General features: G+C 41.4%; 3 protein-coding genes across 10 annotated transcripts; 1 reads left to right on the forward strand and 2 right to left on the reverse strand.

Moving 5' to 3' along the window:
• Positions 1 to 165: 165 nt before the first annotated feature.
• LOC135582031 (BTB/POZ domain and ankyrin repeat-containing protein NPR1-like) lies at positions 166 to 5,248 on the forward strand. 2 transcript variants are annotated; one of them, XM_065099547.1, is made up of 4 exons: positions 166 to 868; positions 3,371 to 4,115; positions 4,388 to 4,588; positions 4,901 to 5,248. In XM_065099547.1, the coding sequence occupies exons 1-4, from the start codon at positions 332 to 334 to the stop codon at positions 4,954 to 4,956; spliced, it is 1,539 nt and encodes a 512-aa protein (XP_064955619.1). In that variant the 5' UTR covers positions 166 to 331; the 3' UTR covers positions 4,957 to 5,248. The 2 variants fall into 2 exon arrangements, with proteins under 2 accessions (XP_064955619.1, XP_064955618.1); XM_065099546.1 differs by having other exon boundaries at positions 169 to 868; positions 4,896 to 5,248.
• Positions 5,249 to 7,176: 1,928 nt separating this feature from the next.
• LOC103972920 (uncharacterized) lies at positions 7,177 to 18,745 on the reverse strand. Of its 7 annotated transcripts, none has more exons than XM_009387318.3 (15): positions 17,376 to 18,745; positions 16,555 to 16,684; positions 16,237 to 16,438; positions 15,853 to 15,939; positions 15,707 to 15,769; positions 15,535 to 15,621; positions 13,728 to 13,799; positions 13,562 to 13,617; positions 12,503 to 12,588; positions 11,477 to 11,567; positions 11,239 to 11,396; positions 11,078 to 11,172; positions 8,733 to 8,813; positions 8,042 to 8,115; positions 7,177 to 7,603 (listed from the first exon to the last, which is right to left on the reverse strand). In XM_009387318.3, exons 1-15 carry the CDS (start codon positions 17,932 to 17,934, stop codon positions 7,528 to 7,530), a joined length of 1,917 nt encoding a protein of 638 aa, XP_009385593.2. In that variant the 5' UTR covers positions 17,935 to 18,745; the 3' UTR covers positions 7,177 to 7,527. The 7 variants fall into 7 exon arrangements, 6 of the variants coding, with proteins under 6 accessions (XP_009385593.2, XP_009385595.2, XP_009385596.2 ...); XM_009387320.3 differs by having other exon boundaries at positions 11,078 to 11,169; positions 17,376 to 18,744; XM_009387321.3 differs by having other exon boundaries at positions 11,078 to 11,169; positions 15,707 to 15,766; positions 17,376 to 18,743.
• Positions 18,746 to 19,932: 1,187 nt separating this feature from the next.
• On the reverse strand, positions 19,933 to 22,324 carry LOC135607605 (transcription factor MTB1-like). The gene has a single exon (XM_065099557.1). It carries the CDS (start codon positions 21,949 to 21,951, stop codon positions 20,158 to 20,160), a length of 1,794 nt encoding a protein of 597 aa, XP_064955629.1. The 5' UTR covers positions 21,952 to 22,324; the 3' UTR covers positions 19,933 to 20,157.
• Positions 22,325 to 24,430: the final 2,106 nt, after the last annotated feature.

Raw genomic sequence — 24,430 nt, forward strand, 5'->3', positions numbered from 1 at the left:
TTTATTTATTTATTTATTTATTTTAATGTTTTGCTTTTGGATGGGAAGGTGGCTGCTGCAGTAAATTGCATGTTGGGAGAGTTAAACAAGTGTATGCAGATTGGTGATAAGATGATGATGGGGTTTATTGCAGTGCTTTAGACAGAGGAAGCATCCTCGTTCACCACCAAGAATTGCCACCGAAGACGACCTTTCACGCGCCGCCCGACCATTAACGAACTGCCACGTGAGTCGTGACCTTCTATTCTCTCTCTAAAAGACCAGGGCAAACCGCGGGATTTACTTTCGACTCGCTTCCTTGGCCGGGAAAGTCCGACCAAAGTCGGCAGCCATGGAGCCGGAGGACAGCCAACTCTTTTCTGACTCCGACATCACCACCACCAGCAGCCTATGCTACCCCCCGGCGGTAGCAGCGGCCGCGGAGCCCTTGCCCTCCGCCGAGGTGGCGGCGCTCACCCGCCTCTCGGAGCACCTCGGGTCCCTTCGCCGCGCCCCGGGCCTCGCCTTCTGCGCTGATGCCTGCATCATCGTTCGATCCTCGGGCGGCGACCCCCCGCGCGAGGTGCCCGTCCACCGTTGCGTCCTTTCAGCGCGGAGCCCCTTCTTCCTCGAAAAGTTCGCGGCGGGGTCGGTGGCGCTTGAGCTCGGCGAACTGGTGGCGGGATTCGAGGTCGGTCGCGAGGCCCTGGAGGCGGTGCTCGAGTACATCTACACCGGCCGGCCGGAGGAGCTCCCCAGGGGCGCGGCGGAGTGCGCCGAAGAGAGCTGCCACCGCCACGAAGCCTGCTGGCCCGCAGTCCATTTCATGCTCCAGGTGCTCCATGCCGCCTTCAGATTCGAGATCTACGAGCTCGTCAGCCTCTTTCAGGTGAGGGCCAAATGATGTTGCCTAGTTTTTTTTTTTTGCCCTTTCTATTTGGAGGATCCTGTTTCAGAGGTTCGAGGTAAGATTAAGGAAGGGATTATCATCAAAATGATGTCTTGATTCCGTTGTTGGCTGATGGATTCTGTGTCTGTCCGATGTTTTCTCTTCTTCCACCATGATATGGTGGCTTCTATCAGTAGAACGGTCGGATTGTTGAGGCAAATCCTGAGTAGATTCTAAAGCGAATCATTACCTGTTCTCATTTCACACACCAGTAAGTTCTTTGTCTTACAGTACTTGAAGCCTTCCATCCATCAATAGAATGACTGGATCGTGGCGTCTTATGTCCCATCCTTGACATCCTGAGTAGTCTCTAAATCGAATCATTACATGCGAGCGGTGGAATCCTGTTACTGAAAATTTGCTGATGATTTTGTCATCTTCAAGACTGAATCTTGGATCATCCAGTATTCCTATACTTGTAGTAAAGCTATCTTTCTTTAGAAATCTCATGAAATATTTGAGAATTCCTCCAGCTACATGTGTCCTCTGCTGCAGTTCACGACACATGTATCTCTTCGATCATCATATTATTCCAGAATTCCCTACAGCGCAGCTTTTTATTAACCCTTGGACGGAGTCTGTTCGTTCAACCATGCCGGATTACCTTTTGACTATAACTAAATCAGAGTCCAATCTTGTTGCTATCTAACTCGGTTAAATTAAGAAACAGTAAATCCCTAGTGTGAGTAATAAGAACTCTTGCTTTCTTGATTTGGAATAAGAACTCAAGATTGAAGTTGGGAATCGGGGCTGAGAGTGATGACTTGCATGACATATCCACTATGATTCTTATGCATATGTTTTGCCTTTTGGCTTTACCCATGTGTGCCCATTATTTTTGTTATTGATGTTTCCAATCACCTTACCTTACTGTGTTTACAGAAGAATAAGGGATGCCCTCTCAATTTGGCCTGACTAGTTTGCCTTCAGATCAAGGTTCACCTTATCAACTCGTACCGGTATACCAACCAGTTAGCGACACGGTATCTACCATTTTGTACCGATATATTATGTGTCGATACGGTGGGGCGTACCAACAGCACAAAAAAATGATCGAAAATAGCTCTAAAAATTTTTAAATAATAAAAAATATTATATTAGGGTTTTTAAGTTGAAAATAAATATAAATTTAGTATAATTTTAGCAAAAATATTCTAGATTATGAAATAATAGTGTCACATATCTTTTTCAGGTTTTGAGGAGTAGCTTTGTGGTACGTTTCAGATCATCCTTTCGTTGATATTGAATTATCCATAGAAATGATTTGAATTATTAGATTGTTTATTAAACAACTTAAACATTAAAATTTAAATAAATCAAGTAATCGATCAATAGATATATTTGGTTCTACTACCAAAAAGAACGACGGGACTCCATGGGCAGAATCCTATGTATTTGTATATCAATTTAATATGTTTATCAGACCCAATCCCGAAATTAATCTCACGACATAGTATACTGATACATTGTATGCTATTAGTGCATCAATGTGGTGATGGTTGTAGTATGATCGTTGTAAACCACTTATGTGTGAGGCAACTGTTGAAGTAAGTATGATTATGGTATGTGTTAGTGCGGAGCATAGAGAATGTTAGAACTTCTACTTTCACCACTGACCTCCTGCTTCACATTAGAAGATCGATCACTATACTGTTGCTCAAAAAAGACTGATCAATTATCACAGCAAGCTTTATGATCTAAATCTTGGGTGACATGCATAAAATACTACTCCTCAATACATGCACCACCCTCAATAAAGTGCAAATGAGAGAATGAGATAAATATGTGAATGAGAAAGTGATTGGGAGAGTAGATGAGTTAGAGAGAGTGAGAGGGGAGAGAATGAGGAGGTAGAAAGGGTTTGAAAACCCTCAGATCTGGTTCAAATGGTCAAATGGATCGTTTGAATTCAACAAATCCTAACCTTTGATCGGTATCGATCAAAATCTGACTGTTAACTGACTGCTACAAGTCGGTAACAGTCGGATTTCAACTATTCCGATCGGTACATACCCCTTATCGAGTGATACAAGGTCCCCAGTTATGGATTGCCTGGTACAAGGCGATCCGTATGCTGGTCCCCTATCGAACCGGTATATACTGCTCGTACCACCCGGTACAGGTTGGCATGGCGAACCATGCTTAAGATGTCTATTATACATTATATATCCTTCAATTTGAGAGTTAGAAATTTGCCATTGTTGGGGAAACTCAAGCACAATCAGTGGCATCCAAATCTGCTGATAGGCAAGCAATTTGTCCAATAAATTGGTCCTTGCCAAACGAACTATGAAGTTACGGACACATCACCCTCAGCCTGCCTGAATATTTTTATGCATGTCATCATGTATCATTGTTTGTTTTTTTCCAATTTAACAAGTTTATGAATATTCTTTCCAAATCTTCAGCTTTAATGGAAACATGTATATCATTCCATTGCAGCGGCGGCTCCTTGACATTCTTGAGAAGGTAGCAACAGATGACATTCTTTTGATTCTAATTGTTGCAAATTTGTGCAATAAGCATTGCCAGAGATTACTTTTGAAGTGCATTGAAATGGTTGTCAAGTCGGATATTGATTATATGACACTTGAAAAGAAGTTACCCGGAAATGTTGTCAAGCAAATTGTGAAGTTCCGTTCAAGTTTAGGATCAGATGGTCAGAGCCTTGGGTTCCCGGATAAACATGTAAAGAGCATATATGTTGCTCTTGATATGGATGATATTGAATTAATCAAGATGCTTTTGTATGAGAAACACACCACTCTAGATGATGCAAAGGCTCTACATTATGCAGTTGCTTACTGCGACCCAAAAACTACGAAACAGCTTCTGGATCTTGAACTTGCAGACGTGAATGGCAAAGATCACAGAGGTTACACTGTGCTCCATGTTGCTGCAATGCGTAAAGAACCTGAAATCATAATGTCACTGCTAACGAGGGGAGCTCAACCATCTTACATCACCTCAGATGGAAGAACGGCACTTAAAATCTCCAAGATGCATACCAGATCTATAGACTACCGCAGGCCAGTTAAAAGAGGAGAAACTTCTCCAAAGGAGCGGCTGTGCATTGAGATGTTAGAGCGTGCTGAAGCGAAAGATTCACCTACAGAAGCCACTTCTGTTCCAGTTGAGATGATCAGTGATAACCTGCGAGAGAAATTGTTATATCTTGAGAGCAGAGGTAATTTACCATGGGGTGAAGGAAATATTGATTTCTCCTGGATAGTACTGTAGATAGTAATATGTTTTTTTTTTTCTTTGTTCCATTTCACCTATATTTTTTTTTGTGCTTTACATTGATACTAATTGGTCGGATTTAGTACCAAGCTCAAGATTTTCCACATGATGCAACTAACAGCACTAACTACACAAAGTGGATGGCAATGATTTTGGACGTCCTTTCAAATTCTCTTAATATCTAACTCATCCATATCGGATTTCCTCTTGGTGCAGTTTGGCTGGCTGAGCGATTATTCCCTGCGGAAGCAAAAACTGCCATGAACAATGCTAATGTGGATGGCACCCTCAAGTTTAAATCAAGCAGCTTGCTGCAACCTTGTGCTGGATACAAGAGATCAGTTGATGATGTGGCGAAAGCATCGCTTGAAATGACAGCAGAGCAGTTATCCCGGATGGAAGCTCTATCAAAGACAGGTACGTATCCATAAATTTTGTTTTGTTTTGTTTTGTTTCCCGCATGTGTGATCAAACTACGCTGCAGTCGCAGGGCTTTCTAGTACAGTTGTCAGATTAACAATCAAGGAACCATTATTTACATTCCATATGATCAGCTACTCTTTCCTCCCAACAAATGGAAATAACAAAGATGTAGAATGTAGAATGACACACTACAAGAAATAGCTTTTAATTGACATGGATACACTTTGGTACTGCATTTCAACCTATCTAGATAGCAATTTTCACCACAAATCATTTCTGACTGGCTCAAATGTCGTTCCAGTTCAGCTAGGAATGCGTTTCTTCCCACGATGCTCCAACATAATCAACAAGATCCTGTGTGATGATCTGTCGGAGCTATCTATTGTGGAGCGCGTCGACACAGAAGAGCGAAAGAACCGATACAATGAAATTCTGGAAGAGATGAAAAAAGCATTTACCGAAGATAAAAAGAAGTTTGATGGTTCTGCCTCTGCTTCATCTTCTAAATCGGCACGAGCGGTTCGCGCTAGGGTTGCCAAAAGTTAACACGACGTAATGACTGTATCAGTAGGTGCCTTCCTGTCTCTTTGGAACCTTCTCCTATTTGTACAGTTTTGAACTTAGTTTAATGAATGATGCAATCCTTTCTTGCTATGTGGATGACGGAAGCATTTTATTGATACAAGAGGAGGTCTTATCCTGAATATTACTTTTGGTGCACTGTTGATATATTTGAACTTTGCCGTAAACTTTTACATGTTTCAAGCGGCTATATAAACGTTGTACACTTATCCTCCACTAAAAGTGAGACTTAACATGATCCAATCTCTCAGCATTCCAATTCGGCAAGAATCACACAAGTTAGACAAAAGAGCCAATGGCATCACAATTCTGATGAACTGAAAGGCTTGAGATGTAGTTGAAAGAGTACCTGATGATCCAAGTTATTCTTTTTCTGATTAATAAAAATGGCAAAATTTTGAACAAGGTTTATGATGGATGGATCATATAACTTTTCCAAGCCATAATGTAGCAACATATCTCATATTATTATTATTATTATTAGGGCATCTGTGACCAATTATTCCATTTCAATCATTTCATCTCCCTGTCCTCGATCAAAAATTAAGAAAGTTGGATGAGCTGATTGAATCTAAGACCCGATCATTTCATCTGGATTATGTGATGGGTAATTCATTGCCCGTCGTTCTGCGCTGCTAGGTTGAGTAATTGCAGGTCACTGTAAACCACACAAGGAACAAATGGCAGAGAGACTTGCAGAGTCGGCTCTTCTCTCTCTCTCTCTGATCCTCTTCTATCGAAATACATCATCTCTCCCACCAATTTGGACCTTTCAAAGGCGAAGTTGGAAAGGTCGCGTCACGGGACGATTTTGCTTTCTTTGATTTCTCCTCCCCGAATACTTTCCCACAGATACTGCACAGCAACCACCGTTGACCACACTGGCTTTGCTGCAGTCAAGGTCACACCTGCTACTGCTGTTTCCGTTTTCCTCCGAGTATAAGACTGGTAACAGTAACCCCTTCAGCCTATTTTGCCCATCTCTGCTGTTATTTTATCCACATATATATCCTGGCGTAGACTGCAAGGACTCAACACACACACACACACACTCTCTCTCTCTCTCTCTCTCTCTCTCTCTCTCTCTCTCTCTCTCTCTCTCTTATATATATATATCTATAGAGAGAGAGAGAGAGAGAGAGAGAGAATAGGTTGGTCGTGATGAACATTACATCTTTTTCCCTTCCCTGAGAAGTTAACGTCGTCCTCTTTGCCTTTCCTTTTGCTACTTGCTTTCTTTCTTGAAGTTACATGTGATAAATTATTATTATTCTTCTTCTTCTCACTCTTTCTCCTGGTTTTTGTGCCGCACATGCCGCTCGGAATTAGAATCTGTCATTGTTCTGATTATGGTGTAGTAGGAAGCTGGTTTTGAGATCGACATTTGAAGTATTGCGTGCGGAGACATGGAGCCATCTTTTTGACCATCAACAACACTGAGATATATGTAGTGTTTCTACAGCGTTGAATCTTGCCCCAGACCATTCCTTCCTTTGTAGATTGCCTTCGTGTTGCAGCGTCCATGTCCTCGATACTCCATTAAGGGATGTCAGAGCTAAACCTCTATGATCGAGTTCTATATGACTGACTTCGCCCAGGCCATTGAGCCAGCTTGATGCTGCAGCAACCAAGTTGCAGATAAAGAGCTACCGAACCAGAAGACATCTTGCAGATTGTACATTAGTAGTCGAGGAACTCTGGTTTGTCTCCAAAAGATCCATATTCCTCATTGAACTCATTCATATGTTATTACTCCTTTGACGTTAGGTGGAAGGCACAGGAATGTGCATCTCTTGATCACGGATTCCGTCTCGTTCTTCCATGTCAAGAAGCCAGAAACAGCAGCTTCCATCTAAAAGAGGAGTCACATTCGACTTGACGGATCGGTCCATCTTTCTCAGGTTGGGAAGGGTCAGTTCAAAGATTACAAGTGCTCAGAATCCAAGGAAGACACACACCGGTGAAACAGTCAATAAAAAGAACAAATCCAGTGTCACAGCTTGACTAGAATATGTCAGTTGCAATTGAAAGAATGGTAACACACAATCCACTTTATGACCAGAATAGCTTCACAGACTTCCAAATGGTGACCAAGCATACAGAACATTACTACATTTGACCTTTCCTCACAGCTATCTATTGTACAGACTAGCAAGCTAAGCCACTACTTTCAACATTTACATTTCATTAGAAGAGAAAGGAAAGCTTGCATGCCATGTGGAATGCCACATATACATATCAAGGATGGAAGGCTGATCCGTGTTTTTTACATGCTATATATACATGAGGCTGCATCTTCGTAGCCATATACTCCCTGTACAACGATGGTTGTTTAACCCTTGAACCTTGATTCACACGCATCCTTGATCTATCAGAGCGTGAGCAAGATTCAGGAAAGCGCAGATGTTTCCACCATGCACCAAGGCTCTGCAACAAAACCAAAAGAGAGTATCTGTGCATAACAGTAGCAGAGATAAATAACACACGTAGAAAGAGACTTCAAAGGACTTTGTTAGAAATAACAAAAAAGGAATTCAATGGCCCTTAATATGACAAGTAACATTTTATTCAACAGGATCAATAAGGAGAAAGAATCCCAGCATTCAATCTGAAATAATTAGGAAATGGTCTGCTGATTTTGCAGTCATTGTTACATAATGTTATTTCAGTTCCATGATTCAGAAAGCTGATCTAGATAGGTTTGGTTTGAAACAGAAACAACCTAGCCCGTGTACACCCTTGCCAATGGCACCTTAAGAGCGGTCAATGGATTGGTGGCCCTATATTGAATTACTGAAGGAAGTAAAATTAAAAATACAATTAATTAAAAGATAGAGATACATAGATTGCTTCAGCAACACTTACTCTGGACTATCCTTCATACAACCATATTCACTTGCAGCTTTCAGGGACTTCTCATGTATCTGCTTCATCATCTCCTATTACCAATAACCAATGAGAAATAAGTAAATAGGTGGAGTATATGGTTAAAATGACAATCTCAATACAGCATGTTTTTGTCAGAATATAAAAAATCCACAAGGCCTGTTTGTTTGTTTTGATGATTGTTTAAGAGCTTAAAGCACCACCAGGTTTGCTTCTTAGGATGGATTGTTCGAAACATCACAAGAAAGGTGAACTCAAGTAAGACCTCTGTCTATCATCTTTATAAGAGAATTACCTGTCATGAATATGAATATAAAGAACAAGCATAAAATTTTGCAATATTTATTTGATCAGCTTTGAGAAAATAGAGGTTGTAGGGACATGTTTGAATCTCCATTAAGAAAAGATAAGAAAACTTCAAAACTGATGAGATTGATCCGAAGGTACTGTATGAGTATTACAAGATCCATTATGATTGTCATCCACATAAACTATCACAAAAATATTTGTTTCTCACAAAGTTACAGGTGCAATCTGTTAGCCCAAAGGTAGCCGCACAGGAGACTAAATTGTATTGCATGGAAATTTTGCTAACTGTATTCTGGACAACGTCTAGCAAATAATTGCTATGGAAGGACAAACATTAAAATATGAGAAAGAGTGAAGATACCTGTAGTTTAGCCTCGAAGTCCTCAGGTGACCATTGCATCAAGTTGCACTCATGGCTAAGTTCAAGTTCCCCAACTGCAACCTGTTACAAAGAAAACATAACAGGGGAGTAACTTTTTAAAGTAAAGATTTGAACAGCCAAGCCATATATATACATGTACTAAGACATAAACACACTCCCTCCACAAATATATGCATAAAAAAGAAGATACATGCTACAGGTGTCCATTAATTATCACTAAGCGCACATACAATATATGCTTACACAGTTAGAAGTTGGAGATACAAGATATAATAGTATACACAGATAAGATAACATGATACCCAAGTCCTATCATGATAAAGGTTTTCTTTTTGTACAAAAATTGCAAACTTCAAGATTTTACTAAGATGAGTAGGTAAAATATAACAATATTCAACAAAAGATGCTGTATTAACTATTAAGTATGTGGCACATGGAATTACACAACAGGTTGCAACCGAGAGTGCAGGACCTAGATACAATTTAATTGCAAGAAATGCCAAAATATTTTCTGTGACAGACTACTATGGAGGATTTTTGCACCTTCCATGAAGTGATAAAAGTTTTGACAAAATAAATAATGTAATAAAAAAAATTACAATTCATATGATCCATGGATAATATATTTACCAAGTCTTAGGTCGAAGTGTGTGGTATCACATGCAGCACTCATGTTAATTGTAGGCTGGCAATAGCATGTCTAGTCCATTTTTGGTTTTAGAGGCAGCTGGTCTCACGGTTAAATCCATCTGCAGCCTTGGATTTTTCTCCACACACCACTGCCCGACCAGTCTCCCAATACTTCTCCATCTCATCCTTTCCTTCTTCCTCCTCCCCTCCACCTACTCCTCCACATCTGCTCATCCTCATCCTCCTCTTTCTCCTCCAGTATATACCAAGCAATATTTACTGGCCCAGCTGTGAAATAAAATGTGGACCACCCTTATTTTTTGGAGGGGTAGCGGGTCTTAGGGTCATCTGCAGCCTTGTTTTTCTCCTCACAACACTGCCCATCCAATTGGGATACTTCTCCTCAAGGTATGCAATATCGTACCGTACCGAAGTTTCGACGTTCGCTCGGTACGGTACGATATTGTATATCGAGCGGTATACCGTTCGGTATACCACTCGGTATATATATAAAAATATATATTTATATATAAAAGATTATATATATTTATATATATTTTTTTTATAAAAGGCGACATCATATCACCTCAATGACGTCGCCTTTTCCTTCTCCCATGCAGGGCAACGTCGCCGAAAATATATTTATATAAATATAAATATATTTATATATTTATATATAATTATATTAATATTTATATATATCATATTTTTATAAAAGGCAACGTCGCGTCGCCTCGGCAACATCGCCGAAAAAGGCAACGTCACCTTTTCCTTCTCCCACGCGGGGCGACGTCGCCTCATATATATATATATATACATATATATATATATATACATATATATATATATATATATATATTTCGTTCCGTCCGGTAACGAACAATCCGTGTACCGATCAGTTGGTGAACCAGTACGTACCGCCCATACCGGGCAGTATTATTCGAAATTGCAAACCTTGTTTCTCCTTCCATTCTTCCTCCTCAATACACCCCCACCCTCTTTGGTACCACACCACAGACCAGCATACCATGTGCCTGTATGCTGATACAAACCAAATATGTACCAGTCCATCAAAGAACTGATTTGGGTGTAGAATCTAAAACTTTGAATCTTGGTTACAGGTAGATCGGTAGGTCTAAATACAGCCCATGGTAGACGAATTCAGCTATTTACATGAAGTGATCCAAGTGAAATTAGCTTTAAATGGTCATATGATCACTTCAGTCTACAACTATTGAGGTAATTTGCAGATAAACCAAACCATATTCTGAAAGAATTAGTCTGCTTTCAGCCATCAAGACCTGATGGACCAATGATATGGAAAAAAATAAGCTCAATAAGATAAATACTCCCATAGGAAAAAAGGCATCTCAGTAGTAATAAAAATGAACAGGAAATTTTGAGACTGGGAGACGTATAGGAACACATGAAACTCAAGGAAACAGAAAAAGCAAGAGCGATGAGAACCAACTGAAGCAAGGACCAATATAGGCTCTCTTGCCACACAAAAAGTATAAGCTCGACAACATAAGATGACAATCTATACTTCTATTAAAAGCATAAAGGAAACAGCATTTTAATCAGAATTGCTACATATTTTAGAAGCACATATGTACATAATAATACACATTTTCTCCAAAATTAAAGATACTCAGTAAGTGGGCCTAAATCAAACATGTAAAAGAGTAAATTACCCCTCCAGCACTAGCAGTCTTTGCTGGAGCAACCAGTATGTTAGCTTTTCTTAGAACATCAAATGCTTGAGGAGTGCAGGGCATAGTCGAACCTGCTGGTTGATAGAGAATTTTTTATATCAAAGGACAAGTAAGATCCCTGTAGTATATAGGTTGCACACCTTCTATAAGTATTTGGCAGCCAGAATTAATTAAAGCAACAGCATCAGGTTGGTCTATTTCATTTTGAGAAGCACAAGGAAAGGCTATATCACATTGTTCACTCCAAGGTTTTGCACCTTCAAAGTATTTAGCCCTTGGATTTGATTTCAAGTAGTCTCTGCCAAATAACACATTTATGAATATATATATATTGCCATAGAACCATAATGAGACATTATTGGAATAACAAATCAGCACCTCAGACTCTTTTGTTGAACCTTAATGTCCCGAAGGAATGATAATTTCACATAATCAAATCCATCCTCATCTAGTAAATAGCCCTTGGAATCTGCTAAAGCACAAAGTGTTACATAACATATGAAGTATAAAGATGACCATTCCATAGAAAAATAAATAGGTTTCGTAAAACAATTTTCATTTGTATTATGACTTTTCACAAACAACTACATAGGCATCATATAACTAATTTGCAATGAACTCTTTATACTAGGAGAAACAAATTTGTGGCGGATGATTGTCAAACCATGAATGTCAATACAACCTAGCCCTTTCATAATCTTAATGAGCATAGAATTTCCTGAAAATCATATCTGGACTGCTGGAATATGAGGGTTTCGCCATCTGTTTACGTAAGTTGCTAGAATAGAGAGCTCAAGAATCTGAAAAGGCCTCTACCCTGCAACAACAAACCTCAAGTTGCAGTTTAACTAACTTGACCAATATGTTACATCCTAGAACATCAAAATTGACATTTGGTGTCACATATTCTCCCTATAGCCATACTCAAGCAAGAATCTCTAACTTTCAATACTAGTGATAATAAGAGGTGTTTAGCAAACCATGATAAGAAAATAACAATAGACAATCAGAAAGTGAAGTCCTTGACACTCACTTGGTGTGAACATATAAGAAGCAAACACGTAATGGCTTTTATATGAAGGCAACAAAAACAATAGATAAATTGACAGTGAGCTAATACTATGCAAACATTTGTTAGATAAGTATCACTATAGATTCCCAACACCAGAAATAAACAACAGATCATAAAAAACAAATATCAAACTGCAATACTTGAAACAGGATCCATGGGCTATTTAGTATATAATCAACCAGTTCAAAAACTTATTTTCCGAATCCAAATGCAAGTGAAATGGTATTGTATTGTAAACTAACAAAAAAAGGTTTATCCATTTAAGGGCAAGCAAGTGATCATCGACACAGAAGTTAAATTTTCCCATCATCTAAATAAAATTAAAAAGATACCTGAAATAGTAATAGGGATAGCACCACAGGAAAAAAGCTTCTCCAAGACATGCATTGCTATCTTCCCAGCACCACTTATTACACATCTGAAATCGAAAATATAAGATATTATTAGCAATTCAATTTGGGCGTATAAAAGCTAAAAATAGATAGAAGTGTTTGGCGAGTGTGGAGGGAAAATTTATAAGTTAAAAGACAGACTGTTCAGAGTTTATTAAAGGATTTCCAGTTTTGGCAGCACTGTTCATGCTGCCCAGTCTTCATAAAAATGGGTTCCCTTTTAATTTAACCACGAACTACCTCAACCAAGGGGTGGCTAGAGTTGCATCCTCCCAGACCATCCCTATCTGCTTTAACTACCTTTTTTACTTTTGTCCTGTTTTGGTTCTCTTTTTGTGATTATTATCATCTAAGCCAGCTGGTATACCTCCCACACTGATGTGCATAACCGGTCCAAGCAGCAATCAGTACAGGTACCGATATGAAGGTTTAAATCCTTGGTTCTAGTTTCAAAATTTTGCTTGAGAAGCACAAAAGTGAAAAATAAACACTGAAGTTTTGCAAAAGCTCAATTGCATATCATACAACTCTTAACTAATACTCATGACAGGCGAGCGAGCAAAATACAGTAAGAGAGCACAGAAAGTTACATCCTTCAATTCAGAGGCTGGCGAGTCAATTGCAGTGGGTGTGTTATCAAGGCATCCTGTGGTCAAACCCAAGGTTTGCAATACAACCTGGTACAGTTCAAGTATAGGCAATATTTACCGGTCCAATAGCCTACCAACATATAGACCAGGGTAAGCTGGGTAATGCACCCAGTGTATAGTCTGTACGGTAACTTTTATTTTTCAGAATTTTTTGAAACTCAGTATGTACCAATAGACTGACAAGGTATGTCTGTACAGTTTGGACTGGTACGGATACGGGTAAAGTCAGTATGGTTCCGGTACTCAAAATTAAGAACTTTGGTCAAACCTATATTTCACAAATTTACATAACTATGTTATTAATAATTGCTTCTCTTAGTTCTATATGAGGCTTTGGAATTCCATAAACCTTAATCCTTTGAGTTCCTTGTTCATGTCCGCCAGAATAAGACGTGCAAAGAAAACCTGCAGTAACGAAAAGCTAACATCAGAATGCAAAAAGCACATAATAAATTATTCAAGAAGCATAAAAATTATAAAAAGAAAAGTCCAAAATTTATTATAATGTAAGGCACCAGTCCATAGCCAGTAGCTTCAGTACGAAGAGTGGAACCAGACCAGAATATCCTTGGTCCTGTAAAACTTCCCTGCATGAGCATAACCATGAAATCCAGAGAGAAGACATCTATAAACAGAAGGACAACAAATAACAGGAAAATTTCATGGATTTTATCTTTTATTTAAATGCACTTATATGCTCAATAATCCTAAAATGTACAGAAAGTACATATTAAGCACCAGGCATTATAAGTTCAATATAAATGGCTTCCGTGAGAATCTTCTTATGTTGGACATATTACAACAGTAAAATTGTTATACTTTCTCTGTGCTTAAGTTGCACATTTGCATTATCCAAAACATGGAAGAACTCCCAGGATTCATCCAATTCATCAAGGTATATCCCAAGTCTGGATACTGAACTACAACCAAAATTAAAATTGGCATATGCAACGTACAATGTTTGATTTAGTTAGTTTCTTAGCTTCATATTATCATGCTTGTTAAACTGTTGATACATTCCTTGTAAACTGCTTGACTGGTGTGACTAGAACAAATGGCACTCAGAGTTGTTCATTTTTCAGAATCATGTAGTTTTGAGCATCCACAAGCACGTATATGTGAATGACCTCACTGTGCATATGATTTTTGTATTGCCTAACAATATGTTATAAGGTTAGCTATTATAAATAAACATTATGTTTATCACAAAATTACCTAATCCAACGATTAACTGAATTCCTGAAAACTTGGTCCAAGTCTTGACGAGTTTTCTCATAAATTATATTATTTTTTAAAACAATATAGAAACAAAGCTACCACAAGTTATAGACTGAACTACAAAGAGACAGAATACACAAGAAAAGCAGTAACACGATCTACATTCAGTAATGATGTTGGAATACATGATGATTATACTTGTAATAAATGATTCATTTATTTGAGTGTTTAACAAGGTCAAGCTCATATGGGCATGTACTAGACTACTAGTATAGTATATAGCAGAGTTGAAAAATGGCAAAAGCCCGTTTAGGGCCCTTAATTCAAACTAAAACAGGCTGACTAACCAAATCCTCAAACAACAATACCAAAGACTTTAATCCTAATTGCTTATGATTGGATAGTGGGCCAATTATGAAAAACTAAAGTAGTTTTTTTTTTATATTTTTTTAACAACAGAGAAGTTAAATATAAATGACAATGTAAACAATGACTTCAAGTTTGTCATTGTAGAAAAATCAACAAATTTTCAAATCAAGCTAAAACTTTATAGGTAAGAGATTTAAAGTTGCACATTTCTCATTAGTAAATGACAGTCATTGTCATGCGTGCCCTTTCTGATTGATTTCTTTTTATAAAATTATAAAATGATCATATTAGTTATAGCTTTCTAGTTAAACAACTGATAAAAAAGGTAGAACTTGAAGATCAATCATATGAAGAAGACATACACAATTCAGACTCTCTTGTAATAAGTACTGGTGTAGAACTTGAAAATCAATCATATGAAGAGGACATACACAATTCAGGCTCTCTTGTAATAAGTACTGGTGAAAACAAGTAATTGCACACGAAGCATGATTAGGAGAATCTCAGTCGTGTTAGACAATAACTAAAGAATCGTTACATCAAAGCACATCTAGAACTTATTACAAGGATATCCACTTTTTCACATTAATAAGCACCTATTAACCCAAAATGGTAATAAACAGAGACATTACAAGCATGTTGGTAGAGTAAATGCATTTTGAAGGTTATCAAAGAAGAATACCTACATAAAAAGTTTTATTGCTTAATGATTCATTCTGCAAAGGCAAAATGTACCTGGAAATGACCAGCAAGGCGTCTATACTGCCCAAAGAGGTAGCCCATTTCCCTCGGGCCAACACCCATATCTTCTGAAGGAAGATCCTACATAAACATTGTAAACAAACATGACTTACATGTCCAGTTTGTTTGACTGATGACACTTGAATTATAATTATGCTTCAACTACCTCATCAGGACCCAAATATTTATATAGTTCATCCATAAAGCTCTGACAAAATCGCATGATCTGCTAGAATGTGTCATATACTTGTAAAGATAATGTAAAATGTAAACAAGACATGAATGCATAACAGAACTCAACGTAAGAGTTACCTCAGTTTCACTTTTTCCCATTGGATCAAAATCACTTCCTCCCCCAGCACCTCCAAGCTTAAATGGAGATAAAGCATTCCTTAAGGTCTGCACAAAAAAAGAGTCAATAGTTGGTAATGTCAGAATATACTCATCAGAAATCAACCAAGATTCTTAATTAGTGAAGCATGTTTTCCAACAGACAATATGAACATCAACTCTGCTATTATTATAATGACCTCCAGAAAACACCAATCAGGGAAAACACTTAGAAAGCAATATCTACTATGCATAATAATATTAATTAAGATTAGAAAAGTAAGAGCAGCACCATCCAATAACAGAATCAGGCAGCATATGTGCATAACTGCATGTAAAAAGAAAAGCTGCTAAAGAAGTCCTTACCTGTTCAAAACCTAGAAATTTTGCAATACTTAAGTTCATTGAGGGATGAAAACGAAGGCCACCCCTACACGGACCCAGCGCCTGGCTAAACTGCACTCGGAAGCCTCGGTTAACATGGGTCTCTCCCCTGTCATCAACCCAAGGCACTCGAAATATGAGTGCTCGTTCGGGTTCTAATAACCGTTCCAGGATGTGAACATACCTGACAACAGAATTCAATGCTTACAATAAATAACATTGGTTAAAAGGTGTCATTGAAAATGTAGTTATCTCATGTACATAGAAACATACTTGTGAATGTTCAAAGATGACACTTACTGAGAGTTTTTCACCAACACAGGTTCTAAAGAATGAACCACCTCTTGTACAGACTGTATAAACTCAACTTCATGAGGATCCCTTCTCAAAACTGACTCAAGAACCGAACTAGCAGATTTCGACATTAATGCTATGTTCCAAGAAACATTTGCAAGCAACAAACCCACATTTAGTACAACAAATAATGAAGATTCAGGCGGATAAGATCAAAGAAAAAACATTAGATCTTAGATAGATCCTAGACTTAATCATTAAAAGCTTATAATTTTATCTATTGAATAACAAAAAAAATGGTCCAACCAGAAAATTACTCACAATTGAAAGTATCCTTAGCATTACTTCCAGAGTTTGTGACCTAAGTTCCACACACTTATGACATAGCATTAATAATGTTGACCAACATAGATTTTAATCACCTATGTCCAAGAACCCAACACATTATCAACTATGAAGATTCATAGAGAGGTTTGGAACATTCTACTAAACATCCTTTGTTGAAGTGTGATATCTAAGAGTTTTAAGTTCAAAGAACAACTAGAATGATATTCCAGAACTATACGTGATAGCAGAGAGATATGAAGATGTCGATGGTAAGAACAGGTGATCTGACATTTCAGGAACTTTTCCAAGCATGATTTTTTTTTTTCTTAAGACGAAAACACAAAGTAAGTCCATTGCCTCAAGAATCTAGACCGTAGCACTGCCCAGCAAAAAATATCAAATAATGATATCAATACCAATTTAGACAACAAATGGCTGAAGGGGCATTGGAGAATCAATGATGATAAGAAAAAGTGACATGTGGTAAACGACATACTAACCTTTAACATAAACAGATTTCTCAATGACCGGGAGACCCTTATCCTTAGATGCCATCTGGAGCCGAAGAGCCTCCTTATGTAGCAAGCTGTTGTTATGCTCTTCCAGTGCACTCATTTGCATATTTCTACTTCCCTCATTTCCATACGGGTTCCTCCTGTGCTTCCTTCCATACTCTCTGCAAACCGAGCAAAAAATCCTTGTCGTGCCCTCATGTACATCTACATAAGCCCACTTGTAGGTATCTGCCCACTCCTCCCTCCACTTCTTCACTACCTTCTTCTTTCTCTTTCCCTGCGGCACCTTCACTAGCTGCTGCTGACCCTGACTGGGAACTTGAGAGGCCAAAAGAAGCTGCTTGTGATCTTCTTGCTCCTGGGGAGCAGAAGATTCCTGTGTGGGCACGCCAACAAGGGTGGTGCTGGAGAAGGAAGGGTCATCATTCCCAGGGCCTATCTCCAAGTCGATTTCTTCCCCGATCCCTCTCACGACCATACGATGGCTCGTGGACCGGGCCTGGGATTGCCGAAGGAGGGTGATCTCGTCGATCGTAGAATTCATGTCCAAACACCTTTCTGGTTACCAGAATTCATTCCAATAGATTTGCCTACATAACAAATCTACCTACATCCAGCAAGACCCTCTTTTTTTCTTGCAGCATATGGGTATATCGGAATAGAAACCCTAGCTATATAATCAACAAAGCCACTTTCATCCATTTGTCACACGGAATGGTTTCAAGTCCAGAACAAAACCCGACTGCATTGCTACAATAAACATCCTAGAAAATATTAGTGACTTCGCCACTTGTGTTCTCCGTGGACGAACTGCCTCCAACATCGGTGGCTATTCTTGAAAAGAAGAGCAGGGAAGAACAGATCCAGAACCGTAACCAGTATCTGATCTTAGGAAACAAAATCAAAATACAGGAAATTAAAATTCTGTCTTTGCACTAAATCTCATCCATCGAATCGAAAACCCTTGCTCGAGGAGAGGAAAAAGAAAAGAAAAGAATAAAGCAAAGAGTTTGATCTCGCCAGCGGAGTTGAGGAGACCCTAAACGATCGAGCGGTGAATCGAAAGAAAACGGAAGAAAGTCGAGGTTGCGAGAGCAGATCGTTGGCGCACTCGGCGAGATGTGCACCTCCTCTGCTGCTAGAGGTGCAGCGCCAGTAGTAGAAAACTTCACCCGCGATGCGGCTTTCCTCTGATAAGCTCCATCCGCTTTCTCTCTCTCGCTTCGCTCACTCGAAGCTCGTTTCGCATCCACAAAGAAGTGGGGGGTGGGGGTGGCTGCGTGCGCGTCCGGGTCATCACCAATTCGCATCGAGTTCCGCAGCGATCCTCGTGCAAAGGGAGGGTGACGTACGGAGAACAGTATGCGGACGTTGGCTTTAGCGTCGGCCGTTTAAATAGAGCGGATCGATCTAACGATCGCACTAATTTTGTACTGATGTAGTGGAAGCTGCGTTGACTAGTCAAACGACGCTGCTGATGTGATCCGACAGTGGAAGCTGCTGCGTCTTCCGTGGCTGTTTGGGCCGCCGTCGCTATGGGCCGACCCGACCGTCGACGTGAATTCGATTAAGATTTTAGCCCCCCCCAAAAAAAAAAGGGTATCATCTTCTTATATTGCTCTATCGACTTTATCGAGTTCGAATCATTACCGAAGATATATCATCAGACCCTTCTAAGTCAAATTTAAGTGAGACTAATCTAGTGTTATAATTGTAAGTACCCAATTTGAAGTCCTACTTACTTATCATTCAAATAACCCAACTCCTTGGAAGCCTAATGCAAAAGGGTGCGTCTTCCACATAGCTGCTGTCCCTTGGAAAACTGTACAAAGACCTGTTCTTCTCTGAAAGTTACTGGGTCGCATGAGAGCATGAAGATGCTGAGGCTTACAAAGCAGAATCCAGCCAGAGAAGAAAGAGATGCAGGAGTCTTATGATCGAGAAACAACAAAGCAGATGATATAATCACAAGCTTCTTATGTCGTTTCCTTTTACAGTAGATGCCACATACCGTACAATAGATTGTCTTTTCTAAATCACATCCATGCTCAAAAATTTGATATGCAATGGCACTGGGAGCAAGCAGTCTACTACTAACATGGTAACATTATATTTACCTCAGGATGACCTGTTGTGTTGACTGGGACTAGTAGTACTCGTGTTTGTTCCTTGCCTTAGTTGTTGTTCAGTAGTGGCCAACTGGGGAAAACATACAGAGAAGCTCTCTCTCTTTCTCAACAATCTTCATTCACCATAGCGACAGAAGCTACTATCAGCAAAAGCAAAAGGAGCACAACCATGGACATCATGCTCAAGTTGACAACGCCTATTTAATGCACTCCTCCTCTTCACCGGCAGTGTTACTATGTGCAGCTATGATTCCTGGGCACCTGTGAAATTTGACAACCAGGTTTGGGTTGATAGATCTAATATAAAGTTCTCACCGACGGTGTGAATCTATCTATCTGTATGCTATCCAAAAGCCCCGTCATTTGTGGTGTTATCATATAGATATTTGAACGAGTGGCAACAGGAAAAAGGATACCGACAAATGAGAATTAGATTAATGGAGTAACTAAGTAAACTTGGGTTACATTTGATCACCCACTTATACAACTGCAGTAGGCAAATGGTGAGTGAGCTTACACATCGAGTTTAGCTTGCCAGGGTTATAGCTTTGTTGTATTACAGTGTACCTATGGACATCCAGCGATTCAGCTACTGATCGATGGATGCGAGAGATGCAGAACATCACATCGCGGTCATCTCACGAGTTGAAAGCGGCGATTAGTTTCTCCTTAGTGAGCTGCTCTGCGACCGGCGATTTCACCACAAACGTGTGCAGGACACTGTCGTTGTTTGAAGTCACACAGGAGTCCGCCACATTGATCTGTGAGTTCTTGAAAGCTTGGATGACCTCGGACACGGGGTGACTTTCCAGTGGGCAGGTCACGCGAACGATTACCTCGCCCTGAGCAACCTGGACGTCGATCTCAGGGCACTGCGACCGCCGCTTGCAGTCCATTAAGCACGGGTCGCCCCACATCTCCCTCTCGGCCTCCATCTCCTTGAGCTTCTTCTGGAGCTCCGTGATGTAGGATATGGCGTCGCCGAGCAGGGAGGCCTTGTCCATCTTCGATATGTTGGGCACCACGGCTCTCAGGGCGTAGAACCTCTGGTTGAGCTTCTCCCTCCTCTGGCGCTCGGCTTCCACGTGGTTGAGCGGCTCCTCCCTGCCATTGGCCGGTTTCCGGCCCCTCTTTCTCGGCCTCCGCTCTTCCGTCGTGCCTGGTGTATCTTCCTTGCACGGGGCCTCGACGTCGGAGAGCTCCGAGTCGAACGCGCCCAAACGACTTACCACGACGCCAAGGTCCGCCCCACCTGCTCTGAAATCGATTTGCCCGGACTGAGACAGCGGTTGCTGGCGCTGCTGCTGTTGCGGCTGCAGTTTCTGAGGCTGGAACGGGTTCGTTCTTGGACGGTCGTCCCTGACAACCCCGTTGACATGTCGAACATACGCTACGCTATTACCAAATTTCTGTTGATGAGAATTCACGTTGTGATTCTGATTCCATTCGAGCAACGCTGCAGCATCACCGAGCGGGTTCGCCTTGAGGTGGTCTCCGTGCCTCGCGATCATTTCCGATGACGGCTTCTTCGCCTTCACGGCCGAAGTTGCCCTCCCGTCGAGCTGAGCACGTCCAAGGTTCAAATCATTTCCAAAGATCTTGGCATATTCGGCCGGGATGTGGCTGCTGGACCCAAAGCGCGAAGCCGAAACGTGAGAATTGTTCTCGTCCATCTTCTCGCCTACCGCTGCGGCCTTATTGCGGCCCTGACAGAACACGGACCTAATCTTGTGCAGCGTCTCGAAGCTCTCCAGCACGGGATCCACTGACCCCAATTCGAGCACTCCCGCGTCGAACGGCACGAAGACGATGGTCCGAAACCCCGCTGACCTTGCAAGAAACGCCCGCACGCAGTAATTGGAACATGCCGGCGATGCCAGCGCCGCCTCCGAGATCCATATGTGCTTCCCCGACGCGAGTGCCCTCCCAGGGGCGTCCTCCCCTTTGGGGAACGAGAAGTACATGGACGCCAGGAAGTACATCTCTGAGTCGGTGATGCGGTCCAGCTGGAGCGCGTAGTTCTCATCGTCGGAACCACCGGAGAGAGCGTGAAGCCTCTCGAGCACCCGCTTGCGCATCTCCTGGCGGGTAGCCTCCAGCGGGTGGCTTCGGGAGCCACCGTCCACCTCCTCCGCGTCCTCGAGCTCGCGGCAGTGGCCATCACCCCAGCTGAGGACGAGATCGCCAGACTCGGACCGCGATATCTGCCAGAATATCGCATAGGCCCAGGAGGAGGAGGAGGCGGCGGAGCGGCGGCCCTCGACGAGGTCCTGAAGCTTGTTCTGGAGGCCAGCGTCGCCGCAGCCGACAGCGGTTAGTTGGCTGTCGGAGGAGGTCTCGTGCCTGGAGCTGAGGAAGTGGAAGGCCTGGTGGCCGAGCACCGCCACCGCCATGTGCCGGTCGTCGTCCGACCAGAACGAGCCCCTCCCCATCCTGAACCCCCGTAAGCGTCCGCTTCGACGGCCTCAGAGATCTCGAAAGTCCACTTGCACCATTCCTTCCCAAGATCCCGTCTATACCAGACGAAGAAAGCGATGGCGACCGCTGTGGGGATTCCAGAAGATGAGAAGTGCAGGTCCCCGAAGTGTCGAGCTTTCAAGTCACGCGGAAACAGTACCCTGTGGTTATGGTAAAACGTGCAGCGAGCCAAGCGGAGCCAAGCCGAACGCACCGGCACGTCGGCTCAAGTTAGACAGACAGATATAGCGAAAGAAACGTGGTCTTTAGATTGGAGGGAAAGGCTCGTGCTAGTGTTAGGTGCGTCGTCGCAAAGATAGGGCACGTGGTATAGGATTCCTACACCACTATAGGTCTAATTGAAATCACCGAGAGGTCACATCCGACCCATACGTGAAATATCTCTCGTGGGTCCAACCACCTATTGTCAATCGTCAAATGATCTAATTGGAATTAAATCATATATATGGTTGATTAGCAAAGACCCGGACGCGTGTTCGTCGATCGTTGTGATGATCGGATTCGTAAACGAGATTCTTGGATGATCGCGGTTAAGAATTAGTAGAGATGGGGAATATGTCGTCAGGTAGAGTGCATTGGTAGGGATTGGGAATGCTTCGGAAGGAAACTAGAAGGCAGCGAGAGAGACCAACTATGTAGTGTGTGAAAGGTCAGGTCCAATTTTGGGTGGGGTCATGTTTGGAACCACCGGCGAGATTTTGATAGGTTGATGGTGGGTGACTATTCGTCGCTTAATGGTACGATGACAGCGTCGATCAGTAGCAGCCAAGAAGAAGAGATCACGATGAATCAGCGGGAACGAGACAGCTCAAGTAGTCCACCGTCAATCCTACACGTGGCCGCAGCAAGGACTTGGGAATCTTCCCTCCATCTTGACTCCGGAACAGAGTAGGTGTTATTTTGATCGGAACCATGCTTCGGAGCTGGACCGTCCAATGGCTGCGCCTCGACAGGCATCGACGTGACGACAGCGTGAGAACGGTGAACAGCATTGAATGGCCATGTCGCCTGCGACTCCGCCATTCCGTATTGCTCTGTTTCATTTGGTGGAAATACCGGTGCAGATTCCCGCTGGATTTGCGGTACAGATCCGATCAGGAGGGAGACAAATTAGAGGTAACATTTTTTCCTATTCTATGTGGAAAAATCGGGTACCTGTTAAAATTATCTACGATGGTCGACAGAAACTCGAGATCTCGACGATGGTGATGTCACGAAACATCGGCGATGAATTAATTGTGGGTCAACCGAAGAGCTGGTCCTTATCCCGGTGACATTTTAGGTAGCGGTGGTGGATGACTTGAAAAGGGGTTGTACAGGCAAACAGCCCACAAGTGGAAGCACGTCGTGTCATCCGCAGGGCCACTGTCCTTTGCACACGCCAGTTTGGAACAGCCGCGGTCTCGGAATCTGTGTACGTCATCATCTATCTCTAGGCAGGACTGAAACCATCGCCAATGCGGCTACGGTGCCGTGATCGGTCCACCCAGGACTCCCTCCACGGCGTGCATGCTTTTGGCGTGATTATCGAGTCATTACGGAGAGGCAAACGTGACGAGAGCGAGAGAGAGAGAGAGAGAGAGATTTCTCTAACGTTGGTAGAGAGGATGATGATTCATGTTGCCTTTCTGCGTGCGAGTGTTGTTCCAGAGGACAACACTCGGTTGCTATCGAATCTTGAGTTTCTATTTTCCTTTACTTCTTTTTGGCTTTGGTCTAGCTTTGAACGCCATGTCGCTGGGTGTTTCATTGTTGAAGGGAAAGAATCAGAATCGGGAGAGTGATTTCCTTCAAAAAAAAAAAAAACAATTCACATTTTAAGTATGTTTTAATCGATATTTTTTTATTTTTTAATAATATAAAACTTACTATTTAAGATCTTTTTTTATTAGTCATAATTATTTTTTATTATTTATATTTTTTTTAAAAAAATAATATTTCTAACCCCTCTAATTTTATTTTTACTCTCCTCTTCTTTTTTCATTCTTATCGCCCCGCACATCTCTTGTCGACTCTCCTCATTGCTCATTGTTAATGATTACTCCCCGCTATCACTATTCACCAGCCCACCTGTGTCATCGATCTTTCGCTATTATCTATCGTTGTCTCTACTAGTTGTAGAAGAGGAGGAAGTTAGTGTCGTCGATCATTAACTTCAACCTATTTGTTTGTCACCAGTCTTCTATTAATGTTATTGCCGACTTTGCTAGTCCGAGCCTGCCCCTTGCAATCAATCTTCTACGAACATCGTCATCACTAGCTCTACATACTACAAAAGAGGAGTAAGTCGTTATCGTTGACACTAGTTCTCGATCAACTGGTTCTAGTCTGCCCATTATCATTGATCATCCACTCAGACGAGGAAGAAAGAAAAGAAAAAATTAGATGAAGAAGAGAAAGATATTTTGGTATATTTATAAAGAGATATTTTAG

The sequence above is a fragment of the Musa acuminata genome, chromosome BXJ2-3 (assembly GCF_036884655.1).
Source record: "Musa acuminata AAA Group cultivar baxijiao chromosome BXJ2-3, Cavendish_Baxijiao_AAA, whole genome shotgun sequence".
NCBI lineage: Eukaryota > Viridiplantae > Streptophyta > Magnoliopsida > Zingiberales > Musaceae > Musa > Musa acuminata.

Bases quoted from the DNA above. Each gene is read 5' to 3' on its own strand.
- LOC135582031 (XM_065099546.1), top strand. From the start codon at position 332: ATGGAGCCGGAGGACAGCCAACTCTTTTCTGACTCCGACATCACCACC. The intron at 869-3,370 runs GTGAGGGCCAAA...ATTCCATTGCAG, and splicing joins AGCTCGTCAGCCTCTTTCAG to CGGCGGCTCCTTGACATTCT. The intron at 4,589-4,895 runs GTACGTATCCAT...ATGTCGTTCCAG, and splicing joins GGAAGCTCTATCAAAGACAG to TTCAGCTAGGAATGCGTTTC.
- LOC103972920 (XM_009387318.3), bottom strand. From the start codon at position 17,934: ATGAATTCTACGATCGACGAGATCACCCTCCTTCGGCAATCCCAGGCC. The intron at 11,397-11,476 runs GTGCTGATTTGT...GTTATTTGGCAG, and splicing joins GTTCAACAAAAGAGTCTGAG to AGACTACTTGAAATCAAATC. The intron at 8,116-8,732 runs GTATCTTCACTC...TATTGGTAATAG, and splicing joins ACTTCGAGGCTAAACTACAG to GAGATGATGAAGCAGATACA.
- LOC135607605 (XM_065099557.1), bottom strand. From the start codon at position 21,951: ATGGGGAGGGGCTCGTTCTGGTCGGACGACGACCGGCACATGGCGGTG.